This window comes from Lytechinus variegatus, chromosome 4 (assembly GCF_018143015.1).
Source record: "Lytechinus variegatus isolate NC3 chromosome 4, Lvar_3.0, whole genome shotgun sequence".
NCBI classification, from domain to species: domain Eukaryota; kingdom Metazoa; phylum Echinodermata; class Echinoidea; order Temnopleuroida; family Toxopneustidae; genus Lytechinus; species Lytechinus variegatus.
This window is the reverse complement of record NC_054743.1, coordinates 24,833,218-24,859,891: the sequence shown is the minus strand read 5'-3', so window position 1 is coordinate 24,859,891 and position 26,674 is coordinate 24,833,218. Positions and strand designations below refer to the sequence as shown.

The 26,674-nt window shown below is 37.6% G+C and overlaps 1 protein-coding gene across 1 annotated transcript; it reads right to left on the bottom strand.

Annotated features, from left to right (window-relative positions):
• Positions 1-1,375: 1,375 nt before the first annotated feature.
• LOC121413674 lies at positions 1,376-25,462 on the bottom strand. The gene is made up of 2 exons (XM_041606594.1): positions 25,062-25,462; positions 1,376-3,796 (listed from the first exon to the last, which is right to left on the bottom strand). Exon 2 carries the CDS (start codon positions 3,785-3,787, stop codon positions 1,388-1,390), a length of 2,400 nt encoding a protein of 799 aa, XP_041462528.1. The 5' UTR covers positions 3,788-3,796; positions 25,062-25,462; the 3' UTR covers positions 1,376-1,387.
• Between the last annotated feature and the right edge of the window lie 1,212 nt (positions 25,463-26,674).

Sequence of the window (26,674 nt, the reverse complement as noted above, 5' to 3'; positions counted from 1 at the left end):
TCGGTCATTTTCTCTTTTCGTACCAAATATAAACCGTTCTTACTTTTAAACATGTGTTAAATGACTTTGACTTGAAATTTGTTCAGTCCCACCTCAATTATAATAAGAAAATAATAGAAAAACAAAGATGTTAAGTTATTCTCTGTATTGGGATTCGAGCCCGTAACCTTACCATTGTACGTTGCTATAAGCACAAGGATTATCCCATTGCGCCATAATCATGATAATGACGAGTTGTACAAGTCGTTGCCAATTACTTTATAGCTTTACGATTCGTGTCTATGAAATATTCATGGAAAGTAGTCTTTGACGAAATTACCATATCCTGACGCAGGGTTTGAAAATGTCGTAGGAAAAATAATTAAGCCCCTCCAACTTCCCATCCACAATCCAACCTTCCCACCCAACACCCCTCATTCCCACTCTTTGACTCATCATTCTTTGCTACAACCATGGATGTAACAATTCCTGGTTACAACCAGGTCCAGACTACAACACAATGCATGCAACAATGCTACTGTCATTTATAAATGCAGCAAAACATAGGGTCTCAAGCCCCTCAAGCAATTATTATAAATGATTTTTTAAAAGTATTATGTAATGCAATATCCAACTGAACAGATGTTTGATGTACAGGTGTATGTGATCTCATTATGATACACCACCGAGGACACAAAGATTAAAACTATGTCTAACAAATTAATACAGAGTTCTAATTGATAGAGATAAGTGAAAGCCCATAAATAGATTCACAGAATCAAATAGTTTAATATCCCAACATGCAGGACGAATTTGCACACGATTTGTGAAAGAAAACTTATTTCTTTTACGCTACAGGACGTCTCAACAATTATTTGATCGCTTTGATCTTTCGGTTGCTCTCTTTTCGTAAAGTATTAATATTTACCAAATAACAATTTCGAATTGATTTTACAAAGTCTGAATAGCCCTAGCAACATCGTACACGTTAAATAGTATCATCTTTACAGAAAGTTGCCGTAACGAAGCGACCCCTATCCGTTATCAATTACTACGGCCATGCCATACATAAGAGGAATGATGGAAGATATTCGATAAGGACTCCAACTTCGTATCTTATTATTGATTGATACTCACAAAAGTTGATCTAACAAACACGTAAAAAACTCAAAATATACAATCATTACACAAAGTACCGTGTTAACTGCTAGTCTTTTCCGATACGTCTTTACCAGACGGTTCATGGATTCCGAATCCATCCAAAAGCATGTCGCTATTGGATATTCGTTGACGAACTTCACCATCATCTTGTACCGATCATCGTCTGTAATTCAATCTCCAAGTATGTAATTACGTTGTATTATACTTTGCGTAAGCGCTATATATATATATATGTATATATATAGTTTCAGCAAACGACCTCACTTAACAAATCATTGTCATCATCAATATTTTTATCTTCCACCTGCGTCCCGCGTGTTCTCTTAATTTTGGCATAAACTGGCATCTTTTTAGGTTCAGCTTCCTTGCCCAAATTTGATTCCGCGATAGTTTGCTCTGGTAACGTTGACTGATCCTTCTGCTCAAGGACGTCTATGGTCGCGTACGGTGATGACATGTCGCAATCCATGACATCATCACTGCTTGCGGCATCGTAACCACTCTCGTAACTACTGGCTAGAGACAGGGCAAAGTCTTTGACAGATTGGAGGCCATTCTCCTGCAAGGTGTCCGGTGAGTTCGGGCGAGAATGGGTGAAGAAGTTAATGGGTGAAGAAGCTCTTGGTGGAGTATCAATCTCGGCGTATTCATCACCTGCGGGTGAGAAGGCTGTAGCTACTTGAGATCTCCTGTACGCACCAGGTATCGTATCCGACATGACACGTCGTACAACTGACATTGTCACACTGTCCCCACTACTTTCAGTTGCGCTAGACCCCTTCGCGAACGCGTCTCTGGGAATGTTGTAATGACTTCTGTTCATAATTGCCTCGATAGGCGCAGCGGGTAAAGGTCTTAAGCAGCTCTTGCTCCTTCGCAAAGATGACGTTCCGCCTCCTAGGGTTACATCTGTTATGGCATAAGCTGCGACTGTACTCATGTCTCCATCACCTGTGGAGATTTGCGAATCCGGCCGCACATAGTCATTCATTTGAACTCCTGCTGGTGTCCTCAGGCTTGCATCCCTGCGCAGAACGTTGTACTCTGACGCAGAGTCGTTCATGATCATGTGACTACATGTGCGTTCAAGACGACGTACTTTTCGTTTCCCCGGTTCCAATGTAAAATACTTTGGTCCTAAACATTCCGCATCGTCGCATTCCATCTCGGTACTCTCGCTATTCAACGTTCTGTTGGCAGGTGACACATCAGGATGTCGAAGTTCATCCATGTGAATGTCACTTTTACGAGAGTCGTCTTTGTCGGCCGTACTGCCATGGGCGACACGATTTTGACGAACAAGAAAGAGCAAGAGAACAACGATGACGCACACAAGGAGGACTGCGATGACCGATCCAATGGCTATTACGGGAACCATCATATTTGACCACTTGTTCTCACTAGTGCTTCCAAGGCCAGATGGAAGGTCATCACGAGCAACATTGGATGGGGGTATTGGAGATCTTAGAATTGCATTATTGACAGTTGTATTCACCGAGGGTTCCTTCGTCACAGGTTTTGCAGTATCTTGTATTTCAGGCGATGTGGCTGCTTGTGAATCGCTTGTCACTTTATCTGCGGTAGATTGCGTCGTCTTGCCTCGTGGAACGCCAATAAAGTGGGTATCCAGTGTCACACTGGATGAATCTTGCGATCTTTCAACAACCGCTTCTGTGGTCACAGATGGAATATTCTTAGGGTAAACGTACAGAATGGAACTGGCGTTTCCGGTCATTTGTGCGATCTCATCACGGGTTCTACATTCCACTCTTGTATTGTTGTGATCCAAAGTGACGGGGGAAAAGAGATACTTGTCCTTTCTGGCATTGTAATCTCTCAACCCATTGATATACCATTCGTAGGTAAGAGGGTTCTTACTAGCTATGATGCATCTGAATGAAACATCCTGACCCTGCACTGCTTGCATCTGCTTTGGAAAAAGAATCACAGGAACATTTGTCTCGAGAGGGGTAATGGTACACGCCTTGCTGAAGGTAGGTTCTATCAATGATGCCTCTTTGCACATATAACTTTCTCCGAAGTCAGTTGGTCTAAGTGTGATGTTTAGTTGACTGTATCGAGTATTGCCTGTTTGATTGACGTTTGTAGACCCGAAGATTACTTGTTCAGGTTCTGCAGGTCTGTGCCACGACAAGCTCACATCAAGGCCCGGATTATGGGAAGCACAGGAAAGGGTGACAGTCACTCCTGGTGCAAGTGACTCTGAAGACGATAGGCTACACGTTGGTTGCTCAACGACTATCAAAGACACCGGAGGAGACATGATCGTTTGCCTGGTTTCAGTTGAATACACACCACAGGCATATGTACCATTATCGCTGCGAGTCACCTGTCGAAAGACAAGATGGTACTCTCCTAATAACGTGTTGCCTTCGATCCTCAGTCTTCTCCGAAGGGCACGCTTGATGATCTTGCTGTCGGTACTGATGATGCTTTTGTTGTCAATCCGAAACCATCGGACGGGCTCGCTTCCTTGATCTGCTACTCGACATGTTAGTCTAGCATAGGTACCTAGGTCACTTGCAGTGTTCGTTGGACCCTCTAAGATTGTTATTGAAGATACAGTGCATACCCAGACGGAAATGAAGAGAAGGGAAATCAAAGACATCTGAATTTCGGGCATCATGACTGGAATCTGGCGAAAGAACAAAATAGAAACAGGAATATTCCATTATTAATTAACAAAGAAGATAACTGTATTCTTTCATTTGAAACTGTAGGAAGAAATAGATGGATTTGAAATACCAATTGACGGACAAAGGGGGTAAAAGAAAGAATAAAGGAAAGATGGGTAAAAGAGAGGTACATTGTAGGATATAAACTTTCGATTGTTACGAACCATTATGCACTCGAACTTTGATAACGACTTTGAACAAGTTAAAAAGAAGTTGTATCTCCATGCATTATTAGAGTCTCGAAACCTGATGAACCTTGTAGTTTCGACAACCGACATGGTTTGCCTATCTTCATGTGAAAATTTCCAAACATTTCTCCATTGGCAACAAGGTCATGTCTGGGTAAGCTTTATAGCATTGACCGTCCGGCCCATTCTGATTTACTTTCATAACAAATGTATCTTACGCAGATTTTTTTTTTGTGGGTAAAGTTTTACTGAGAGCGGAATTGAAGTTCATTGGCACGTTTTGGTCTGACTCATTGGAGGGTGCGAAATATAGTCTTTAATGACAGACGCTAGTCTGATGTACTCTTGCTTCCAGTGTTACGCACAGGTTCCCTCTCTCTTTAGTCGCAGTCAGGCCAACGAAGCTGACTCCAGAACGATTACAACTATTGACTTAGTTTCAATGACATACCATCTGTCGACTTCTAGTCGGTTTCGTTGGTGTTACTGTCACATTTCTGGTGAGGCAGGATGCTCACGGGAAGCCTTGGTGGTTTTAAACTGGCTCAACAACTTAATTAATGAGAATACTGGCCGAAGTCCAGGTGAGTTGTAACGTCACATGAAAAGGAAATTTAACCTTAACCACAACCAACTTCTCTTATTTAGATAAGATGATCAAAAGAAGCAGAAATGCTGTTGCTTTTGCTTCAAATTATCAGGAAAAAAAATTACTTCATCAATAAGCAATGGTGTACAATTTATTTTAGGATCTGCTGATCTCCCCAGTTTTGTTTAACTCTATTTATCATATTCCGCTATAAAACATTAAATCGGAATATATTTATAAAAATATAATTTCTGCGGTTGAAAAATGAGTTGACAGAGGGATTTCGTGTAGAATCGTAATTATGGAAGCGGGGAGATCTCTACATATGAGTTTTCTTCATAACCATGATAACGCTTTCATATTGGATCCATTCGATTTACAAAGACTGTAATATCACAACTGTTACTTAATGCCGTTAATCCTCTGTCTTCATGGCCTTAGAAGAAGTCATAATCATTTCTGTGAGACATTTGGAGCTTGGCCTGTTTCATGCAGCTGCATATCCATGCCAAGTCACAAACTATCGTGATAAGCTACTGTAATTCTGGAACCCGATTGGTCAAGAACAATTTTTGCAAAAGAATGCAAAGCACTTGTTATTGAAAATCAGTGTTGTGAAACATGGATTGGTCAGGGGACCCCCTCTCCAGGATGCGAGGGAGGGCGGCAAACCCGGAGCGGTCGTTACGGCTTCCTTTCACAATATCGAATCAGTGTATAGCTATACAGTACAGCGAGACTTCGGTAGCCGATCCAGCCAACTTGGGCAGAAGTTGTGGCCATGTTGACATGATGCCTTCAAAAGATATGATTATGTATTATTTTTTTTCAAACATATAAAAGCGGGATATTGATATTGATTTTGTAGGAGATCCAAGCCCAGACTCTTATCTTAAAATCTTTGATCATCATCCTGATGCGTTGTTCTATGAAGTCAGTATTTATGACGTATCAAAACCTAAAGTTTCATTAACAGTCTCGTGACCTTTTCTCTGAAAAGTGTTAACGGTAAAGGATTTTCGAAAAGGGTATCACTTGAATTTATTTAACAATACTTGATCGAATTTCCCGTCCTGCTCGTAGGTGATACCTCGGTAACGTGTACATTTTCATGCATTTTCAAGCATTGTGCATAAGGTACACTCTAAAAAGATAAGAGTTTATATGATTTATTTATTGTTTAATCTGCATCTCAAAACGAATAAAGATAACACAGTCATACTTCTATTTGGGTACAAAATAAACAGAATATATCTAAATGGAATCTTAGCAGCAGTTTCAATAGGCTACCAGTTATGAGGAGAGCAAATTTAATCACGGAAGTATCATAAAATAGATATGCCGAGGAGCTATCAATGATCAGAGACCATTTCATAAAGAATTACAAATATTGTAAATTTGCCATTCGGGCAAATACCATGGTAACAGGGATCAGCAGCCAATCACATTCAGGGTTTTCCTGGAAGTTATAATAAATGCACCTCTTTATGAAACGGGCCCTGGACACCTTAAAACCAGTACACTTTGATACACTCGGTTGATATTTATTCCTACTTGTATTATGATGTTATATTTGGGAGGAAAATATGAAATTGATATAGTCATTAGTATCGGTCAATTACCCCGACACCCCAGCCACGAAGCAACCACAAGCTCATGACCCGAATAAGCTTACTGAACATCTGTTTTTACAATGCCAACGTCAATACCAAAAAACTAAAGTGTCTTGATAGTAGGGTATTTTAGCAAGTTTCGCAGACGTTTTCTGAAACGTTCAGAATCTCTTGGAAATGCCCGTCAAATCACAATGGACAGATTAGAGGCCTTTGTCGAAAGTAGGTGGACCGGGACAGCACATGATCTTAAGATTCGTACCGGATGATAAGGATGCGGATATGTCGTTTTTCGAGAGACAAGGATGACACTGCTGTTTTAACTCACCGATTTTCGACAAATCCTGCACTGTGAAAACTACGGTGTTGAAACTGACACCAATTGGTGTTAATAGAGGACCACACCCTGAGTTGTTAAAATTACACCCTAGAGATTAAACATAGCACTAAAGAGTGTAAATGTAATAACAAAATGTGTTGCAATAACACCTATAGGTGTAAAACTAACACCACCAATTTAACACCGGTGTAAAATAATTGGTGTGGTCCTCTATGTACACCGGTTAACACCACAGTTTATGCTGTGTGTTTGGTTATGAAGGGCTTTTGACAAAAGAATCTCTGCGTTACAGAAAGTGTCTGTGAAGTATCGCTGAAATCCCCAGTTCCTCCTCAAAACGGGACATTAGCCCTGTTTAGACGAAAAAAAGTCTCAACAAAAAGAGATCGATTCGCACCCAAGACCGACAACGGATTGAACAAAGAGACAATTACCAGAAGGAGCTAGGAACCGATGTCCGTTTTATACGTATTCTTTTAGTCAATGCAGTCGATGTGACTAGGTCTCTGTAGAGGTGGATGGGATGACAGGTTGGAGACCACCGCAACACGGAATACATATGAACCGCATAAGTCATAACCACACATCAGTCACCATAATCATGAGGTATAAAATACACCAATACGAATTTAGTCGCAGGTTTTTTTTTATGAAATGAAATATGATTATTACACCTACAGGGGGCTATCTGTGCCGATTTGGGTCGTGATTCGGAGAAAAGATCGTGCCACAGTCATACCAATGAAATCAACAAATAGAAGGTTATTAAAACAATGCAAAACAAAACAAACAAAATGCATAAGCTTTGATCTGTCATGAGGTCTGGAGTTGGTTTCGTTTATGGGACTGTGCTTCTCGGTCTGGTGTCGGAACAAAGGAATTCAGTCCGTTTCCTTTTGAGATCGTGATCGACACGAAAGGAAGGAAAATTTCATTTTGAGAAGAGATCAGCTGGTCAATATCATATTATTTTACGCAAATCAACATTTCAGAATAATAGCTGTTTATAATATCAATTTTGTTGTTCAGCTGATATTCTGCATTTGCATCATACACACCATAGATCATCATAGATGATGGGAGTACGCACCCTCCACTATGTCATGTGGTGGTGGTGATATTTTACCTGATTGCTAAGAAAGCATGAATGCTTGTAAGCAAGCGACTAGAGGACCGATGGCTTAAGGTCCTCTCCGAAGGACCCGGTACTTGAGGATAAATGCCTTACCAAAGGGCACTAGCACACCAAGTGGGAATCGAACCCGGGTCACCGGAATACGAATCCCCCGCTCTACCGACTGAGCTATCGCGCCTCCTTAGGTATGTTGGCTATACCAAGATTTTAATTAGAATCATATCAATCAATTATTGATAGCATCGTAATACTTTCAATCTCGTAAAAGCATAATATCCCTTTCTCCCACACTGCACCTCTGAGGTATGATTCCTATCTCTCACACCACCATATCTTGCTGTGTACCCCACTCAGGAGCCTTGCGAGCTACAATGTACGAGTTCATTCCATATTAATTGCTGACGACAGGGTACACTTGTTTATCTTAGCGCGGAAATAATGACGAGAAGCACTTTTTAATCAATTTCTTATCACAAGAAATACTTAACATGCTAAAGGGGATCATATTTCAAAGTTGTGTAAAACCACTTTAACTATCAAGCATATTCTACGAACGTGTTTTCGATGTCATATCCCTCTCAAATGCTGCAAGATGAAATAATTTATTACATTTTATGCGCAATGCAATATACTGTATTATCTGTATACTAAGAAGTAGGTCACTAATCACATGACACAGATATATCAAATGTTGGTTGTAATGATTCATATCGTCTGTCACTTTCTCTTCCTCACAGCTCGGAAAACAATTTTCCATAATTCTCAGAGAAGGGCGTTTCATGCAATATGATCGCCCCCTTCCCTCTCAATACAAATGTCATAATATTACACGGATTAGGCCTACGGCTGGCAGTGAATTCATTAACACGATGATTGAATCAAGATTACTCATATGATTTATATATATTTCTTCAATATGATCGAATTTTGGGAGAACACTTAACCATGTTCACATTATTTCTGATTTTCTTCTGTCATTCCAAAATGGACGTTCAGTATGTTTGGGACAATTTCGTGCGTTCTCACTCCTGTTATATCCTGATTTATGTGTAGTTTCCCCTCCGTAATTATGTTATATTATGATTTATAGGAAATATAAAAACAAAACATGAGTCTGGAAAATTGGATGCTGTTTCTCGTACCGTCACGAAAATTTTCGTTTAAACCATGATTACAAAATACTTACGAATTTGAAAATAAAACGGCCATTCTAATTTTCTAAGGCATGCTCATTCCGATTAAATACGTCGGGCCATGCACGCGCGTATCAAATAAGGGTGCATATATAGGGGAAAGTGTCCTGCTTGGGGGACCTTTTGTTTTCTTCCATTTCAATTGTCACATATGTGATTCAGTTAGTGCCCTGTGACCTCTACCAGAATCGTTGTGCCCCCTGGTAAATCCTGCACCCCCTATATAGGGATGATACTTTTTTTAAAATAAAACTCAGATTAAAAAAAAGTATACAACCTCATGTAATTCTTAGAATGAAGGGTAATCAATAGATATTATATTAATGAACGCGATGATAATAAATGAAAAAAAATAGTAACAAATCTTCTTTTTGAATAATCAAATTTCATGACTACCCCGGTAAGCCCTGTAGAGAAGGAACGATAATTAATCATTTCACTATTTTAATGGCAACTGAAAGATGATATTTGATACAGGCTTGAATGTATCATGCTACCTTAATTTCTGTAACGGGTCCAAAAATACTAAAATATGAAAATAAATTGAATTCTGAGCCTGTTAGCTATAAGCTTAGACCGCGGAAATGTACTTATTTTGAGAAGGGCAAATCTTCCGGACAGTAATGAGTCATCCAACGCTCACACACTCTACGGATTCCCACGTCCCAGGCTCAGTCACATTCGCAAAAACAGATTTGATCACGATCAAAATGTGACAGATCAGGGTATTAGGTCTATATATCTCTGATCGTTCATTTTAGTCTGTTATCGGTCTTGATGTGACAATCATACCCTTATTATTAGCATATAGTGCATCCGAGGGGTCGTTTCTGATCCCAACATTCGCGAGAACAAAAGAAAATAGGAAAGAAAGAAAGAACAAAATGATTCAAAATAAAGATGAATAAAATAAAAAAATGAAAATGTAAAGGTTAAAAAATGAGAAAAAGGGGTAAAAGTGAAGGAAGGGAAGAAAGAAACACACTCAGAAAAAAGGTTAGGGAAGAAGAGGCCAAGAAATGGAAAAGGATCGGCGAGGGAGGAAAGACAAGAGACTGGGGATGGAAGTGGTCTCAGAGAGATTTTGAGATAGATACATACAATGAAAGGTAAATAGATATATAGATAGATAGAGAAAGAGAGGGGTGAAAAGACGCATCATCATGTTCGTGGTCATGATGGTAGGTACATGGAGATGGAGAACTGGAATGGAGAGACTTGCACGGAAACACATATAGTGATTTTAAGGAATATTTTGTACATTTGGACTATTTTTCAGGGTTTAATATAAACCGGATTCGCTGTGAAAAGTGACCAGTCGAACATTTTTTTCAGAACTGAACCGTGCAGATTTGAATTTGATGCATGAAGACTTTTAATCAAAATCTTTTGATATTAAAAACTAGATCCTAAGGAGTAAGAAGTAAATTCAATGTTCTATTGCATGGTCACCATTCATAGGCAATCTTGATTCACTGTAACTTCTTGAAATTCATAGTGTACGTGCTGTAGGAGAAGGGAAACAGAAGTGGAGAACACCCTTACCAAGGAGCCTGCCTTTACATACACACTCACACCTTTACACACACACACACACACCCTCACACACATATTGTCAAACATCCAAACATAGTCCGAAAGTATCATCACCTCCAGCTTAATATAGGGAAAATTCCTTCCCTTTAAAGAAGTCTGCATCACAAGGCAAGTCCAGTATCATTCGACAGATGGTAGAGTAATCTATCGAAACCCATGAGCCGACCGGTTATGGATTTCATAGTTATACCCGAATTGAAATCCGATAGAAAAGCAATTTTTCAAAAATTCAGTCGACCGGTTATCAATGCCAAATGTATATAAGGTCCGAAGGTCTTTGAAATGCTAAGAATCAATTTAGTGTCTTTTCGATTCCATCAATTTCCCCCCAAAGTCCAATTCATTTCAGGGAATGGTGCATATTTAATAAAAGCTCGGGATTTAAAGATGAAATAAGCTGTCAAACCAAATCATCCTACTGTGAAATAGAACTATAATACATAAGAAAATGATAAATTTCATCCGAAATCAGTATACAGTTTTTATTCCAAAGGGCCTAGTAAATTGTGTAACCATGGAGCTAGCTCCATGCTGTAATAATTAATTTTCAGAAAGAACAAACAATACCTTTTAGATTGAAAATGGAATCCCTTGGACGTGTGCAGTTCTCATCAAGACTCTGGAGTTCAATGACTCACTTTTAATCTCTACGACTAAAATATTAAAATTGAGATTACAAATATATCTGAAACAAGATTTCAGTGTTCTTTGAAACGAAGTTATAATGCTTTCATCACGACCATGGACGCGATCCGGCCTTTAACGTTGATTCAATGCAGAAGTTCCTTTCAGCACTCAACTTTAATAATCATTCATATTTCAACATTCTTGAGAACACTATAATTTCAGTCAGCTTGGCTACGTGTTAATCTCTCAATCATCTCGCGTTGCTGTGAGATATTGGAGAGTACAAACTACAGCTGATTAATAACCAAGTGATGACACTTTGATCCTGGGGCTAGACGACTTTCACACTTGAAGCAAAATGCATGCATGGTTTGTCTTCACATATATAGCTCTTCAACCATCCCCAACCTCCCCCCCAAACTTGAAAAGGGGAGCGTTAGTGGATTTAAATTCATTTTGTCAATGTCGATTCACGTAATGGGTGACGTAGGACTGCATCTGCAATTCTGCATAACAAAACCCGATGCGCCACAGGAAAAAAAGGGTTTATTTATTGATATCATTCAATTTTATTATTATTTTTTTTTTTTTTTTGTTTGGGGGGGGACGTAATAAGTAAAATGTCAAGTAAGTTGTCGATATATAGGCAGCTTTTTTTGCATCAACATGTTTGATCGACGCAACACTTTGTAAATGTCAATATTCAAGCGTCAGGGAAGTGTCCTGGTAAAAGCATTGTAATTGTTCAAAATATTTTTCAAGTAGACAGTTACTTAAATTTTAAGTTCACTTAATTACTATTTGATTAGAATCATATAGAAGTAGGCACAACCATGATAATTCCATAAATAAAAATTATGGTGTAAGATATTATGCCCTTTCAGAGTTTCGCTATTAAAAAACAACAACTAGCAATTGAGTCTTGGAACTCTTGTTGGAATGCTCCCCAGGGAGTGGAGAAGGTGCATACATTGTACGCAGGCATGCAAGGATCCGATGACCTGGGTAATAATATGTCTGTAAAGCGCTTAGAGACGTCGTTCCGATGTAGTAAGCGCTATATAAATGCGGAATATTATTATTAATCATTCACATAACGGACAGGCTGTACACAATGAAGGGAATGATGATGTCACACACTCACTAATTTTTGTATTTTACTACATTAAGAATAAAATATTGTCCCTTTCTTCCAATAACATAAGATTTGGTTCGATTCCACAATGAACATATAATATCGTGATTCCTTGAACTTCAGAAGAAACCCTATTTTGAACCAGGGTGTGAATTGGGCCAGGAAGCGATGAATAGGAGAGTCGCACTTGTCGGAAGAGTGATTAGCGGCCGGTAGACCGTTTCTCAGCCGGAGCTCTTCCGACCTGTAAGGTTGGGAGAACGCTTGAAGGTCGACCAATTATAACGCACCCCTTTTCACTCACTTTCGCTGTGACCCATGGCTTTGTCTTAGACCTACAGCTGAATCACACAAGGTTATTCTAATTCCCCCAAATTAACTGCTTTTGGTACTGAATATTAATGTAAAATCTTATTAAGAGAAATTGGCTAGTTAAGACCAAGATATTTTTCTGAGTATTATATGAACATCGGCGTACAGGTGTGTGTGTGTGTGGGGGGGGGGGGGGGTGGGCTCTGGCAGAGAGGGGAAAGGGAAGAAAAAAAGAGAAAGGACATCAAAGAGAAAGGTGTAAAATATATTAAAAAATAAGACTATTTTCTGGTTAAATCTGTCACCAATTAAAATTTTCTTCTTAAATGTATATGTATCGGCCCTCCGGTATAAAAGGCCTATTTACAAATAATAATTACACTTTATGCGACCTGAATATCGTCATGTTCTTGTATGTCATGATGGCGAATGACACTCACTAGCGCAGATCCTCTACGTCACGTCTCTGCACAATTGCGCTTGAGTTTCTCGTTAGTTTTAAAACGCAGACCCTTTGTCATGTTTATAGTGTAGCGAGCATGTCGTCTTCAAGAATGACATCACGACAATGATTAATAAATGCCCTTTATTGGAGCTGATTATGACAACACATACACCGACAAGACTGGGCTTGGATCAGACATCAGAGAGATTCCAGGCGAAGAGATTCGGGTTAGCTCACTGAATTGAGTATGCGCCGTGAGACTAATGTTCCCCGCAGAACCCGGATGCGAGGGAAATTATATCCCACTCTTGACATCATCTTCACCTTCTGACATTTTATTCAAAAAGTTTACGCTCTCTGCTGACATTCAACTAAGCATAAACTCATAGAGAAATGTAACATTAACGTCACTCGTTTTTTTTCTCACACGCCAAGATTCTTCGCCTGACGTAGTGTTGCGTTATATTTTTCCTGCGTCAGGCGACACCCATATGCTAAACAAGTACGTATGCTATCTGAAACGCAAATGCTACAGCGGATTTACTTTTGTTACTATGGTACAGAGCTTAATAACAAGCTCTAGAAAAAAAGAGGACAACATAAAAAAAATATGTTAAAAAATAAAAAAAAGAAAGATCTATGCCAGCTCAGCTTCAACATTTTCTTTATATTTATCCTAATCTACCGTCCACTTTCATTTTCGCCATGTTTTCGACAACGACCTATTCTTTCTTACGTAGACTTCGCCCTAGTAAAAAGTTCGTATTCAACGTCTGGGAATAGGATGGGCCTATACTGCTAGAGCAGGAGCTAGCGGGGGTCAGCATAGCTTGGAAAGGTAGACAATTTTCATGTCAATGACATGATTTCCCACATCACACAATGCAGTGAAAGGGGCGTCTGGCATATCCTTAGTGGTGGGTGTGGCCGTAGGAGCCGTACAAAGAGGCCCGGCCAACAATCGGGCTGCATCAGCTGGAAAATTGTCACATTGTCACATCGTCATATAGTTTACTGGTATAAACATGAATGAATGACACTTAACTGGAGCGCGTACGACAGACGCCCCCAAATCCCGACCCCAATTAGGGCCCCAAACTGAGCAAGATCAGCTGGAAAGGTATACGTAAATTACAGGTAAATGCATGGGCTTGTAAACATTTTAAAAGTTTCTTAACTCTGCATCTCGTTCACAGTCGGAAAATGACGCACAATGTGGTCCAGGTAGATTTGTCGCAAAACCACAATATTGACATTATTGGCATGAGTAAGGGAACATAGCGATTGAAAGTTTGTTAAAGTGGCAAAAGAGGTAAATTTTGTAATAGTTCTTTGCAAAATCCTATCATAAATCATGTTGACAAATCAATACTAATTAAATTTCCTTGGGAGGAAGTGTGTAATCTTTTGGAAATGTTGGCAAACTGAGTTGAACTCAGGTGTTAGGGCGCTCATTTGAACAGTGAACATTGTTCCATTTATTCACTTGCAATAATGGGGGTGGGTGGATGGGTGACGGGACAGCGCCCAATTTTTAAGTAATCGCGTAACAAAAACGGTGAAAAATTGAAAATACCATCTTCTTGTGATTTTTCGAATGGTTAGTCCCCAATTTCGGTTCACCCCCCCCCCCACACACACACACATACATTTTCAACACTGTTCCCCGGCCCATTATGATGTCTTACTATAATAATCATTATTCTTGTTTTAATAAGTGGCATTAATATTATTTTTTCATCATTACCATTATCGCATTGTCAGTATTTAATCAGGGACCGCAGAACCAGAGGGCTGGAGGCTCCAACAACCCACTTATTTTCCAAACACCGTGTAGAAAAAACCCGTGAAAATTACCATCTGATTAGGATTCTTTTCTTAATCGGATCAGCCTTTCAAGACAGTTGCGCGGACCATGTTACTATAACGGCATTGCATTAATTAGCGATATGACTTGCCCACTGCGAAAATAGCAAACACATGAAAAAATATCGTTATGTCCATTTCCACGCAACATAGACCCAATGGTGTCCGCATCAGCTCCTTGTAAAATATCACAGTCAAGTTTAATCCAAAGGTACTATGTATATATTTTCTAAATATTTCTTTTTTTTTTGTTCCTTTCCATATATTGCAGCCCCATTCCAGCCCTGCGTTCTACAAGTCATGATTCAATTTGCATGATTCTTACATACAGGGGCACATTCCGTGGAGTGAGAACGAAACCATGAGATGACTGTACATACCATTCTCCTGAGACAATCACACACGTCTCATCCAATCTGTTTGACTCGGTGGAAAAGTCACAAAGGACTCATTCAACCTCGCAACTTTCGATGTCAGGTTGCGAAGTCAGGTATCTATCTTCGTTAGCTCTGATTGCTCCCATGACACTCATTGATTGGAATGATGCAGTTTGGTGAATACGTCATGGAATGGGCAAATGGGGAATGGGGTCCACTTTGTAGATGTCCCATCACCATGCACCCCTTCGTCACGCGCTTCGACCTACCAATGACCGGTTCATGAACCAAACAGATTGACCCCCCCAAAAAAAAAACAATACAGACAAAAAAATGTAAAGGCGCTTTTGTAAACAATTTTTTTTATGTGTGTGTATGGGGAGGGGGCTCCGGCGGGGAAATATCATAGGTTCGTTACCATACTACATAGCAAACACTGTGGTGTTATTTTACACCGGTGTTAAATTGGTGGTGTTAGTTTTTCACCTATAGGTGTTATTACAACACCTTTTTGTTGTTACATTTACACTCTTTGGTGTTATGTTTAATCTCTAGGGTGTAATTTTAACACCTCAGGGTTTGGTCCTCTATTAACACCAATTGGTGTCAGTTTTAACACCGCAGTTTTTACAGTGTAGTTACTTTTATGCAACGGGGCCTTGGTCCCACTCCCCTCAAAAAAAGAAGAAAAGGTCAGCGCTCCCCTAACCACCATGACCACCATCGTAATGCCACCCCCTATCCTCATGATGATGCCTGATATTTCAGACATGGGGAGAATAATGAAAAGATATATGAAAAGACACATAGACAGCCTGACAGACAGATAGATAGGTAGATAGATAGATAGATAGACAGACAGACAGACATACAGACCGATAGATAGATAGATAGATATAGATAGATAGATAGATAGACAGACAAACTGATAGATAGATAGATAGATAGATGGATAGATGAATGGATGGATGGGTTGATGGATGGATGGAGAGATGGATGGATGGACGGAGAGATAGGCAGCTAGAAAAAACAGATCGACAGATAGAGGGACGTGACTTCTCAATACTGACAAAATTGATGATGTAATCCAGTCAAGGAAGGATGGGGGCTGTAAATTTGGCATATCGGACAACTTTTGTGGGGAGATTTTCTCAGAAACAAAATTGCTCAGAACTTTCTATATCAGACAAAAATCGCAAAGAAAATCAGAACTATACATTTTTATCTCGAACAATGTTCATAATACACAATTTCTATTAGCATGGTATTGAAAGGGCAATACTTTCAATCGTAACTGAATGCCTGCATCTAAATTACGTATAGGCCTTGGCGAATGTGATTCTAAAATCAATCAATGATATGAACATAATACCGAATATTTGGTTTGTTGGGATACTGTCACTTTTAATTAGCAATCTTATGATTACGTACTTTACGTATATCTTCTAATTCTACCCGAAAGAGTCCCAAATGAATTGAAAAAAAACGAACAAAATCCCCAATGGACATTCACATTGCTTTTCTTGATTCAAAAGGAATTATCATGCACTATTAACATGATTAAGTACTCAGATGTAAGTAACCAGCTCTGTCACAGGGCTCACAGAACCAAGAATCTTTCTTCAGTCAAAATCAGCATTAAGACATCGGAAGGGCTAAAAATGGTGGCTCAGAAATCTATCACTGAACATTGGAAAGTTGGCACGCAGATATGCCCGGATAATATCAGGTTTAGCTCAATTTGTACTTCAACGGATTAGGTAATGACAGAGAATATAATTTTGACAAAATCTTCAAAGTAGATTTCAACTTAATGACTATAAGTCTACTACGGCAATTATAAGAAGAATTGAAAATTTGAGTTAACAGTAAAAAAAAAATTCTATTTAATCTTTTGAATTTGAAAATCCTATAATGAAATTAAAAATGATTGAGAAACCTAGGTGGCTTGCGAATTTCTCTAGAGAGATCGGCCCTACAGATTTGACACGTAAATTATGAAAATAGGGAGTATGGGTGATCAACATCATGCAGTAAGGATCATTTGGAATATTCCGAATGAATCAATTACTCCACCAATTATTGTAGAATACCATAAGTATTAAAAAACTAGATGATGAAATATGATTGAACTAATTAATAATAATAATGATATAGGATATTTATATTGCGCACATATCCACCTTGTTAGGTGCTCAAGGCGCTCCTATATTACCCGGCTAAGCTAGGCGTTCATAGCGCACACACCTTTTTAAGGAATTACTTCCTACCGGTACACATTTACCTCACCTGGGTTGAGTGCAGCACATTGTGGATCAGTTTCTTGCTGAAGGAAATTACGCCATGGCTGGGATTCGAACCCACGATTCTCTGTTTCAAAGTCCGAAGACTAATCCACTGTGCCACAACGTTCCACATTATAATAATGATGATGAATAGAGCGGCATAAGTCCATTTGAAATTATGGAGATTTGGAAAATATGTATTAATGACTCAATAAAAAATAACTGATTATTCAAAAATAAAATCATAATACAAAAGGATTATAGAAAGAATACAAATTTGATCGAAGATGAATTTACAAATTAAGGAATAAAAGAACAGGTGAGTATGTGATTTTTTTAAACAGATAGATAAAAATAAAGAAAAAATAATTACAACATGAATGTGTAAAGAGAATACAAAGTTAAATAGATGATGGAATAAATGAACGAAATATAAATGAGCAGAATAGATAAACTAGCTAAATCCTAATCAGTATACAGTCCTTAATTGCACATTATCTGTCAACTGCGATAAAATCGGATTTTCTCCCCAAAATAGACTCCTAAAGCTTTGACATCACGTCAGTCTCCTAAATGATCTTGATTAATTCCTTGACCTTTCCGTTCACTTCCTAACACACAGGTATATCCTTAAAATACTCATTATCGGATTGAAGAGCTCTTCCTGAACATCTTCAGGATGGTCTCAGAGGGTCGCAAAGATACGTTGGAGAGGGTGGACAAGGGAGGGGGGGGGTCATTTGGTTGCACCCCTTGTTTTCCCAATCCGAAGATATTGGGCTTAAAAACGTTAAACTGCCCCCAAAACAGTGAGATACAGGTAAATGGATACACAATATACATACATAGATAATTTTCAAAAACAAAAGCATAAGAAAATATTTTGGTATTTTGATAACCACCCCCTCCCCTAAAATGAATAGATAATGAAATGAATGAAAGGAAATAATAATAAAATTAAAGACAAATATAAATAAATAAACAATAAAAATATGATAAAAACATGAACGAACAAATATCAAGATGTGCAATGAAATTAACAACATTTGAATCAATTAATTTCTGGTGGTGGATGTATATATTTTGTGGGGGTAGAGGCTCTGCTGAATTGAATCTAAAGAGAGGTGCGGATATAGTATTTTTTGTGACTCCCTGACCACGTTTTAAATGTTTACAGAGACACCCCTACAAAAAAATTGAAAAAGGAAATACATACATCTTAGCAAGATCTGACCAAGTGCAGTTATTGCATTTAACAATACCTAATTAGATATTAATATCGGACCCGATTAGAAGATGCAATGACAATACCGGTATATGGATATCATTAACAGTATCTCACTGCTAGAAAGTATACATTTTGTGGTACAGGCCTATTAACTTTTATTAACTTACATAGTAAATCTAAAATATGTAATATATATATATGATTTAGGCTTATGTATGATTTATTTGTGATATTACTGCAAGTTAGCGCCATGCACTTTATAATCAATGTGTCTACCTTTAGAAAATATTGCAAATCGTTGGATTTTATGAATATTCATAGAAAAACATATTGAAACTTGGACGGAAATAAAGAAATTCACATTTGAAATATTTTATTCATCATTTCATTACTCATAAATATTGATTATGCAAGGAGGCCTATATATGCTCTATGTATATCTATATTCCTATTTTTAAAAGTTATTAAGCATTGGGGTATATAAGCTTCTACATGGAATAACTATGGCTATCATGACAGTGTAACATAAACGAGAGTAGACAAACCCACCACATACGTCATGCTTAGGGACCCCGCGACCGCCCTTTCCCGCCCCTAAATAGGCTACAAGATCGAATATTTCTAGAGTTTTTAGATATACCCCTTCTCCCCCGCTACCCCTCATCCTTTCGCGACTAAATGCATCACTTTTTTGTAAGGAAGTGCACACCCTCGCTTACTGAAACTTTCCGGTGTTTGGGACCTGATTAGATTTTTGTTGAGGGATCTCCAAGGGGCCAAGAAAAAGGATCGTCTTCTGTCCCCTATAGCCTCCAACCAAGGGAGTAAAAGACCGTAATTGTGAAGGTCAAGTTTGCACACGTATACGACGGTGAAAGTTCTGTCGAGATTGGAGGTGAAATTAGAAAGTTAAAGCATCTTGAAGTTTTGTGTTTAATATAAAAAAGGAAACAAGTTTTGTGGCTGTGAAAGAAAGTGGATATGAATAACATGGACGACGGAAACTAGGCAGTCAATGACGTCACACCTTTTTTCTTAATTATATGAATTATTGTTGCGAGAATACAACTCACCCCTTAAAAATCAATGACAATAGGATGTCCACATACACCCCCCCCAAAAAAAAAGATGTATTATGAGGACAACTAAATATCTTAAACTTTATTTAATAGCAAGCAAAATATAGTTTTATGTGGCGTATACATGGTATAAATTCACCCACTTATTAGCTGTTATAGCACTTCAGAATGACGTGAATTCTATTCCATCTTTTTACTTGTGTGGTTTTTTATCTGTTCAAAGTCTGCCTTTTGTTTTACAGAAGATTATTAAAACGAAAAAACGAAATGTATGTTATTATCTATACTACCATAAAAAAAACAGCAAAGGGCGTGCATGAGGGAAGTGGCTATTAAAAACATAAACTCCTTTTGTCATGTTCAGTACTTTTTCAAATCCCTGTCCGAGATGCCGTTAAAAAAGATTTATTATAATAACAAATGCACAATTTCTATAACAAGTTTCCAGCTAATCAAATTGAATAATTTCAGTAGCTTTTAACTGTTAGTGTAATTTGTCATTGTAACAAGTTTTATGAACGGGTTGTAGACTTGGCTAACAATGATCCGTATATGTGTTGCCATTTGAATGCAACATTATTATGTTGTTTTACATATAGATGTTTCAATCCTCTGCATTGTGCACCTACGTAAAAAAAGAAGAAGAAAACAACATATAGGCTATTTCCATATGCATAAGAAGTGCATTTGAGCCTTTAAGAAGACTATCATACACTGAGTTAAAATTGGCAAGATTAGACAGAATCCGTTGAATAAATTGATATTTAGGGAACTTGCATCCAAATTAGGCGCGAGTTTAAATGGTTGTAATTAGGAAGCAAATTGCTTTGGAGGCCATGCAACACGACGACACGAGACTGTACGGTACGAAGAAGTGCGCGGGAAGTTGTTGTGTCATGAATTAGTATAGACATACAACACGTTCGAAGAAAACATGCATGTTTGTTTGCCAGACATACTCGACATTGGATCTGTATCTGCATGAATGGAACTTTCATAATTTCATCTTCAAAATTATTATAAAAAAAACATCATCCATTTTAACATGTTTAAAGAACTACAGAGAATAAGATATACAAACGCGATAATCAAAACAATGCCTTAATATATAAGGTTAGGCAATAGAAAAGAAAATTTCGGTGGCAGCAATATGACCTATATCAATTTTGCTACTGTCCTGTATATTCTCATCAGGTCAATATGAGTGATGATATTGTACACGATAATCTGCTAATAGGCCTGAAATTGGCACGTGCACCTTGGTTGGCCCATTAAGAACAGACAAAACGGTTGGTTACGCATGAAGCACTTATAAGAAAAGTTTGATTTTTTTTAAATGTCAGCGCCATAACCACGACGCATATTATTAATATAAACATACATTGATAAAAAGATTAAAGTGATTGGTTAACATTGGTTTGACTTTTAAAAAATCTGAGCTATAAGGTCACACTTATCACCTGTGTCTGTGATATGTTCAAAAAGTGAAGCCCAGAAAAAATTGCATTCGAAAATGATTATTTAGTGCTACAAAAATTAAAATATAAAGTGACCGGAAACACCATATTAATTTCATCCCATACACTTATGTGTACTATTTAGGTGTCTATAAGACGCCTAATTACAAAATCGGGGTTTGCCTTGTAGTTTTAGCTTTTCATTCTCAATAATGGTTGTTTTCAGGGTTTATTAGTTCTAATACATGCACTTGTACACATGTTTCATCTTGCTTTGAGAATTTTTTTAATCGGCTGCTCACAAAGTTAAACAATACCTTTAACGGTAAGTAATGACAATTGTCATGTAATGATTACGAAATACAAAATAAAGGAAAGAAACTGCATTTTGGTATACATAAATATCAAAATGACGAATTATCGAAAGTAAAATACATTAAAAAAAGTAGATAGGAAACATATTCAATCGTCTTTTTAAAACGAATACAATGTATTTTCGGCCATCATGAGTAGGTTGACCGTGATGAGCAATAATGGGCCCAAAGAGAGGTGCTATGGAATGGGGGAAGACGGGGGGAGGGAGAATTGATGTGACAAGAAATTTTGGCTGGGGTTTCAAATATGAATTTCAACCTTGACATCTATCCATATTGTATACTGACACAGACAGCCAGCTATAAACTCAACCATAAATGCCCAATTACAGTACTTGACAGCCCCGATTGTCAGTTCGATGATGTATTCTCGGTTGATAAAAATCGCCTACTTTTCAACTGCTCACGTCATCACGATTGCACAACTTACCTTAAAGAGACATACGAATCCCTATGGTAACTATATAGGCCAATGATGTCGCCATAGTAATTGATTAGTTCCAGGTCTGAATATATCACCAAACTGATCTAGGTTCTTATCGTGCTCATACGACTTCGATAATTTTCTATTTATCGATTTATGATATAGGCCTATCACTGTCACATGTGAATTGCTGATGTATTTTTGGTTTTCCTTATTTCCCCGAGCTGTAAAATTATATGTTACTGTGTTTATATTTTCAACTTTCATCAAAGATAGCTAAATTGGCTGCTCCTACATGTATAGCCTACGTACCGATGATATATCCATGTTTACTTACATTTTCTTCTATAAATTTAGTATTGCATTGTGAATATAAGATCATATTTTCGTGGATAATGTTTCTTAAAAAAATGTAAATGTCAAAGTATAGAATGGATTAAAAAATGCCACATAAAAAGAAAAAGGCCACAGCAATCATTTATAGTTTGAGTGCAATGAGAAAGCAAAGAAAGGCTATATCTAAGCCTAAGGAATGAATATTTTATGGTCTGGAGTATATTCAAACATGCAGCATGATTTGTTTTCCGTCACAAGAAGTATTCGTATCAGATATAATTTTGGACAATAGTTTGATTGGCATATGAAACCATTGAGAGTTTTATTTTATTTTCTATGTTTTAAAGAAGTATGGGGAGTCAAAGTCGTTTGTGATTTCAAGAATGACTAATTTACAACGATGTTCTTGATGGAGACGGTTTCTGATATTTCATTATATTTTGAGACACTTTTCTGGCAATCACGAACATTGCCCCTAAAATGAAAGGCAAAAACAATGCACTGAAGATGCCTCAACTGATAAGGGGGTGTTGTATATAATTATGAGCGCGTCAACACTTACTCTCATTCGGTTATTCAATACAAACACGATTGATATATTTTCAATTGAGTAAAATTGTTTAGAGTCAATCAAATACAAATACAAATAATTCAAGTTTCTTAAAACAAAAGTGAACAGAGTTCAGGCGTATCATATAGATTTTATAGGGGTAACAAGCTCGAAAGGGAAATCAATATATGCAAGATGTGATCGTTATGGTAGATCCATCGTTATACAGTGCGTATCAAAAAAAAGTTTACACTTTGAAAAAGCCCGGAGAATTAAAAAATATACAACATGTGGGTAATTTTTTCACATATAATCTTGGTTCTGGGTCTCATCTATCCAATGAAAATAAAAGTTTTGACAGAATGTTAGACTTGACTGAGCACTGTTCATTTTTGTAAAGCTCGCAGAAATCTGTTTGCGCAGAAATGCTCGTTTTTACGCTGTGTCAAGGGAAAGGGCGAAATCAAACATAACCTGCGAAACATTTCTCATAAATTTTCCTTGCACTTTTAGTCAATTGAAATAAAACGGATACATTCAAGCATTTTGTAACAATTTTGCAACCAAAATTAAAATTTCAACACTTAGTAAACACAATCTTTACCCTTTTGTGCAAGCTGGATCTAAGGTAATCACTGAATCTGAACAAAATTTAATATCAGACATCTCCAGCATTTTTTCACTAAGTTTTTATCATTTAAAGTGGGTTTACATTTAATTTTTCATTTATTACTTGTTTCTGCACACTTTTCCCAAGCTTGACAATGATTAACAAAATGAAAATCAATCCTAAGCCATTTCATGTAAATCACAGCCCATGTAAAGCAAATATCGTCACGATGGCCTTGGTATTTGGGGGAGAGTGGGGTGGGGTGCAATGCACTCTTCGAAGTGTTTTGGGCAAGGAAACAAGTTTAAAAAGGTAAAAATATCTTCAAATCAATTTTACTAGCTAAATTTCACGTGTTCTTCATGATTAAGATCTACTTTTATTCGCATAACTATTTCAAAGTTCTGCACAAATCATTTTTCACTAATTTTTCAAAAGTAAGTAGTGCTCACTCAAGCGGACATATTTTTCAACAGTTATATCGTCATATGCTTAAATGGATCAATACCAATGTTAAAATGTTAAAAACTCTTCAAGATATTACAAATGTATAATTTTAAAGGATTTTTTCTAAGTGTAAACTTTTTTTTGATACGCACTGTAGTAAGGGCTCGAATGGAGGGCAGAGATAACAGCAGGGTAAATTATACATTGTAATCCCCCCTCTCTCTCTCTCTGCGTTCCTCAAGTTAGGCATTAAAACGAAAATCATAGAAAACATTTGATTAAAACCATTCACAAATCGGCAAGATCGGTAAATTATACATTGTAATCCCCCCCTCTCTCTCTGCGTTCCTCAAGTTAGGCATTAAAACGAAAATCATAGAAAACATTAAATTTTGATTAAAACCATTCACAAATCGGCAAGATCGGTAAATTATACATTGTAATCCCCCCCCCTCTCTCTGCGTTCCTCAAGTTAGGCATTAAAACGAAAATCATAGAAAACATTTGATTAAAACCATTCACAAATCGGCAAGATGCACTCCCATTTTGACCCCCCTCTGCCCCTCCCCTCCCACATTCGCCCCCTTCTATAATGTTTCCCATTTTGTCTCCGGGAACATATAAGTATAGCGAGATACAATCAAGATTCTGTTTTATGCTGCTGCCAAACATAGGAAGGCATGTGTCTCTGAACACGCTAAAGAGTCAGGTGACAAAGTCAATAGAACTGAATTTCTTGGCCCGAATTCTGTAATCCAACCGTAATTTTGGCAGATTATATATAAATACATGTAAATACAAACGGTATAAATGAATCAATAATGGAGACACTGCTTGAGGATGGGAAGAGTTAATATATATATATATATATATATATATATATATACAGCAACATGACATTCGCAGATACAAAACTAAATGAACATTTGCAATAATCGGCACGACGAGTGAAACCAATTAACTTGTACAAAATGACAAAGACATGACAGATGTAGTAATATAACCACACGATAACATACCTTTGAGCCGATCTATACACATAAATAAGACGGAAAGAGCAGTTTTCAGTTTTCACGGAGTTCCATCGGATGAAAGCGTTCGAAAGGCAGAGGTTAAAGACCCGTAAAATCCAAAGCAAATCAGGTTGACTGTTCCTCGCAAACAAACTGCAACTGATCTCCTCATTAGGTGTCTTTGAAATTCATTAAAACTCTGAAACACATTGTAATGTCGCTCGAAATTAGATGGTGACGAAACTTGTAAATGTTACATATCTTGTTGTCTTTAAATACGACACATAATGTGTAAAACTTGGAGATAAAAGACTCACAGGTTCATACTTCATACACTACGGAGAATTCACCTTCCACGTTTCTCTCTGGAGTCTAGAGGTTGGACTACCGTTCTGTGATGTTAGATTTCGGCTTTGAAGAGCGCGCTGCACGGATGCCAAAATTTCGTCTGTCGTCGGGAGCTTAACGCGCGCGGGAATCGTATGGTTTTTCAATCTCAGGCTCGAGCCATAGTGAGTCACGAAAGTTGTTTCATCACATTGTTACGTATCATGATATGAATGTTCTCCAAGAGTGTCTTTCTTCATCTGAGGAAGATAGATATCTTCAGTTGATGAGATGGATACAGAATATGATAAATGGATAAAAGAATGTCTGACTCAAGATGATGACGAAGCTGGGGTGTATCTGCATGCAGAAAAGAGCAACGCACCTATAAATGATTTGTTCTGTGACAGTATAGTCAGCTTGGCTTGAAAGTGATAAACAATTTAGAGCATTTTAATATCTTCTTCTTCTTTATTCCAATATTGTAATTATCAACAGCAAAAGAAAGACTGCACTGCATAACAAGTTCTAAATATTGCAAATGACGTGTGTCGTAAAATTCCTTGACTCAACGGGTTCGTACCGCTTACAGAAACAACGCCAGCATCTTGTCTGAAAATATTAATGCCATCAAATTCGTAGAGATTGAAAATAGTAGCGATCATGCATGTGTAGAACATGATGTAGAAGTGATATATTTGTTTTCTTTCGCATCGACAAAGCAAAGTATAAAGATGTTTAAAGTAATTGTGGCTTTCATTTTCAGGGGTAAAACTGATTTCTTTTTCGTTTGATGTCTGCTTTTTTAAAATGATACACACGGAATAATTCACTATTTTCTTCATATTGTTGTCATATCGTTCCAAGCTGGCAATAGAGGTTCCTAAACTTACCCATTGAATGCGGTCCGAGCCTGACGATAGAGTTACACACCCACTTTGCCTCCTCTAATGACCGCATTTAAATTCATCAGTCGAGAACAAAAGCGCGGTGACAAAGTCGTTTGTGTTAATAACCTCCCAGACTATATGTCATTTTAATTGACCCCATCAGCACGTATTTATTAGATTGAGACAACCTATATACTAATTACACGCATCATTTAGAAGACCAAGCTACCTCGTTATGCGTTGACCTTGCCTCAAGTCTACATGAATAAAATATATTGTACCAGTACGAGGTTATGGGGCATAAAATTTGGCCCCATTTCCAAAATTGAAAAAAAGATGTATATATATATTTTTTTTAAATGAAATTTGTAATCTTAATGTTTAATTGCCTTTTGTACAAGC

Excerpts from the sequence above, each read along its gene's own strand:
- LOC121413674 (XM_041606594.1), bottom strand. The coding sequence starts at position 3,787 with ATGATGCCCGAAATTCAGATGTCTTTGATTTCCCTTCTCTTCATTTCC.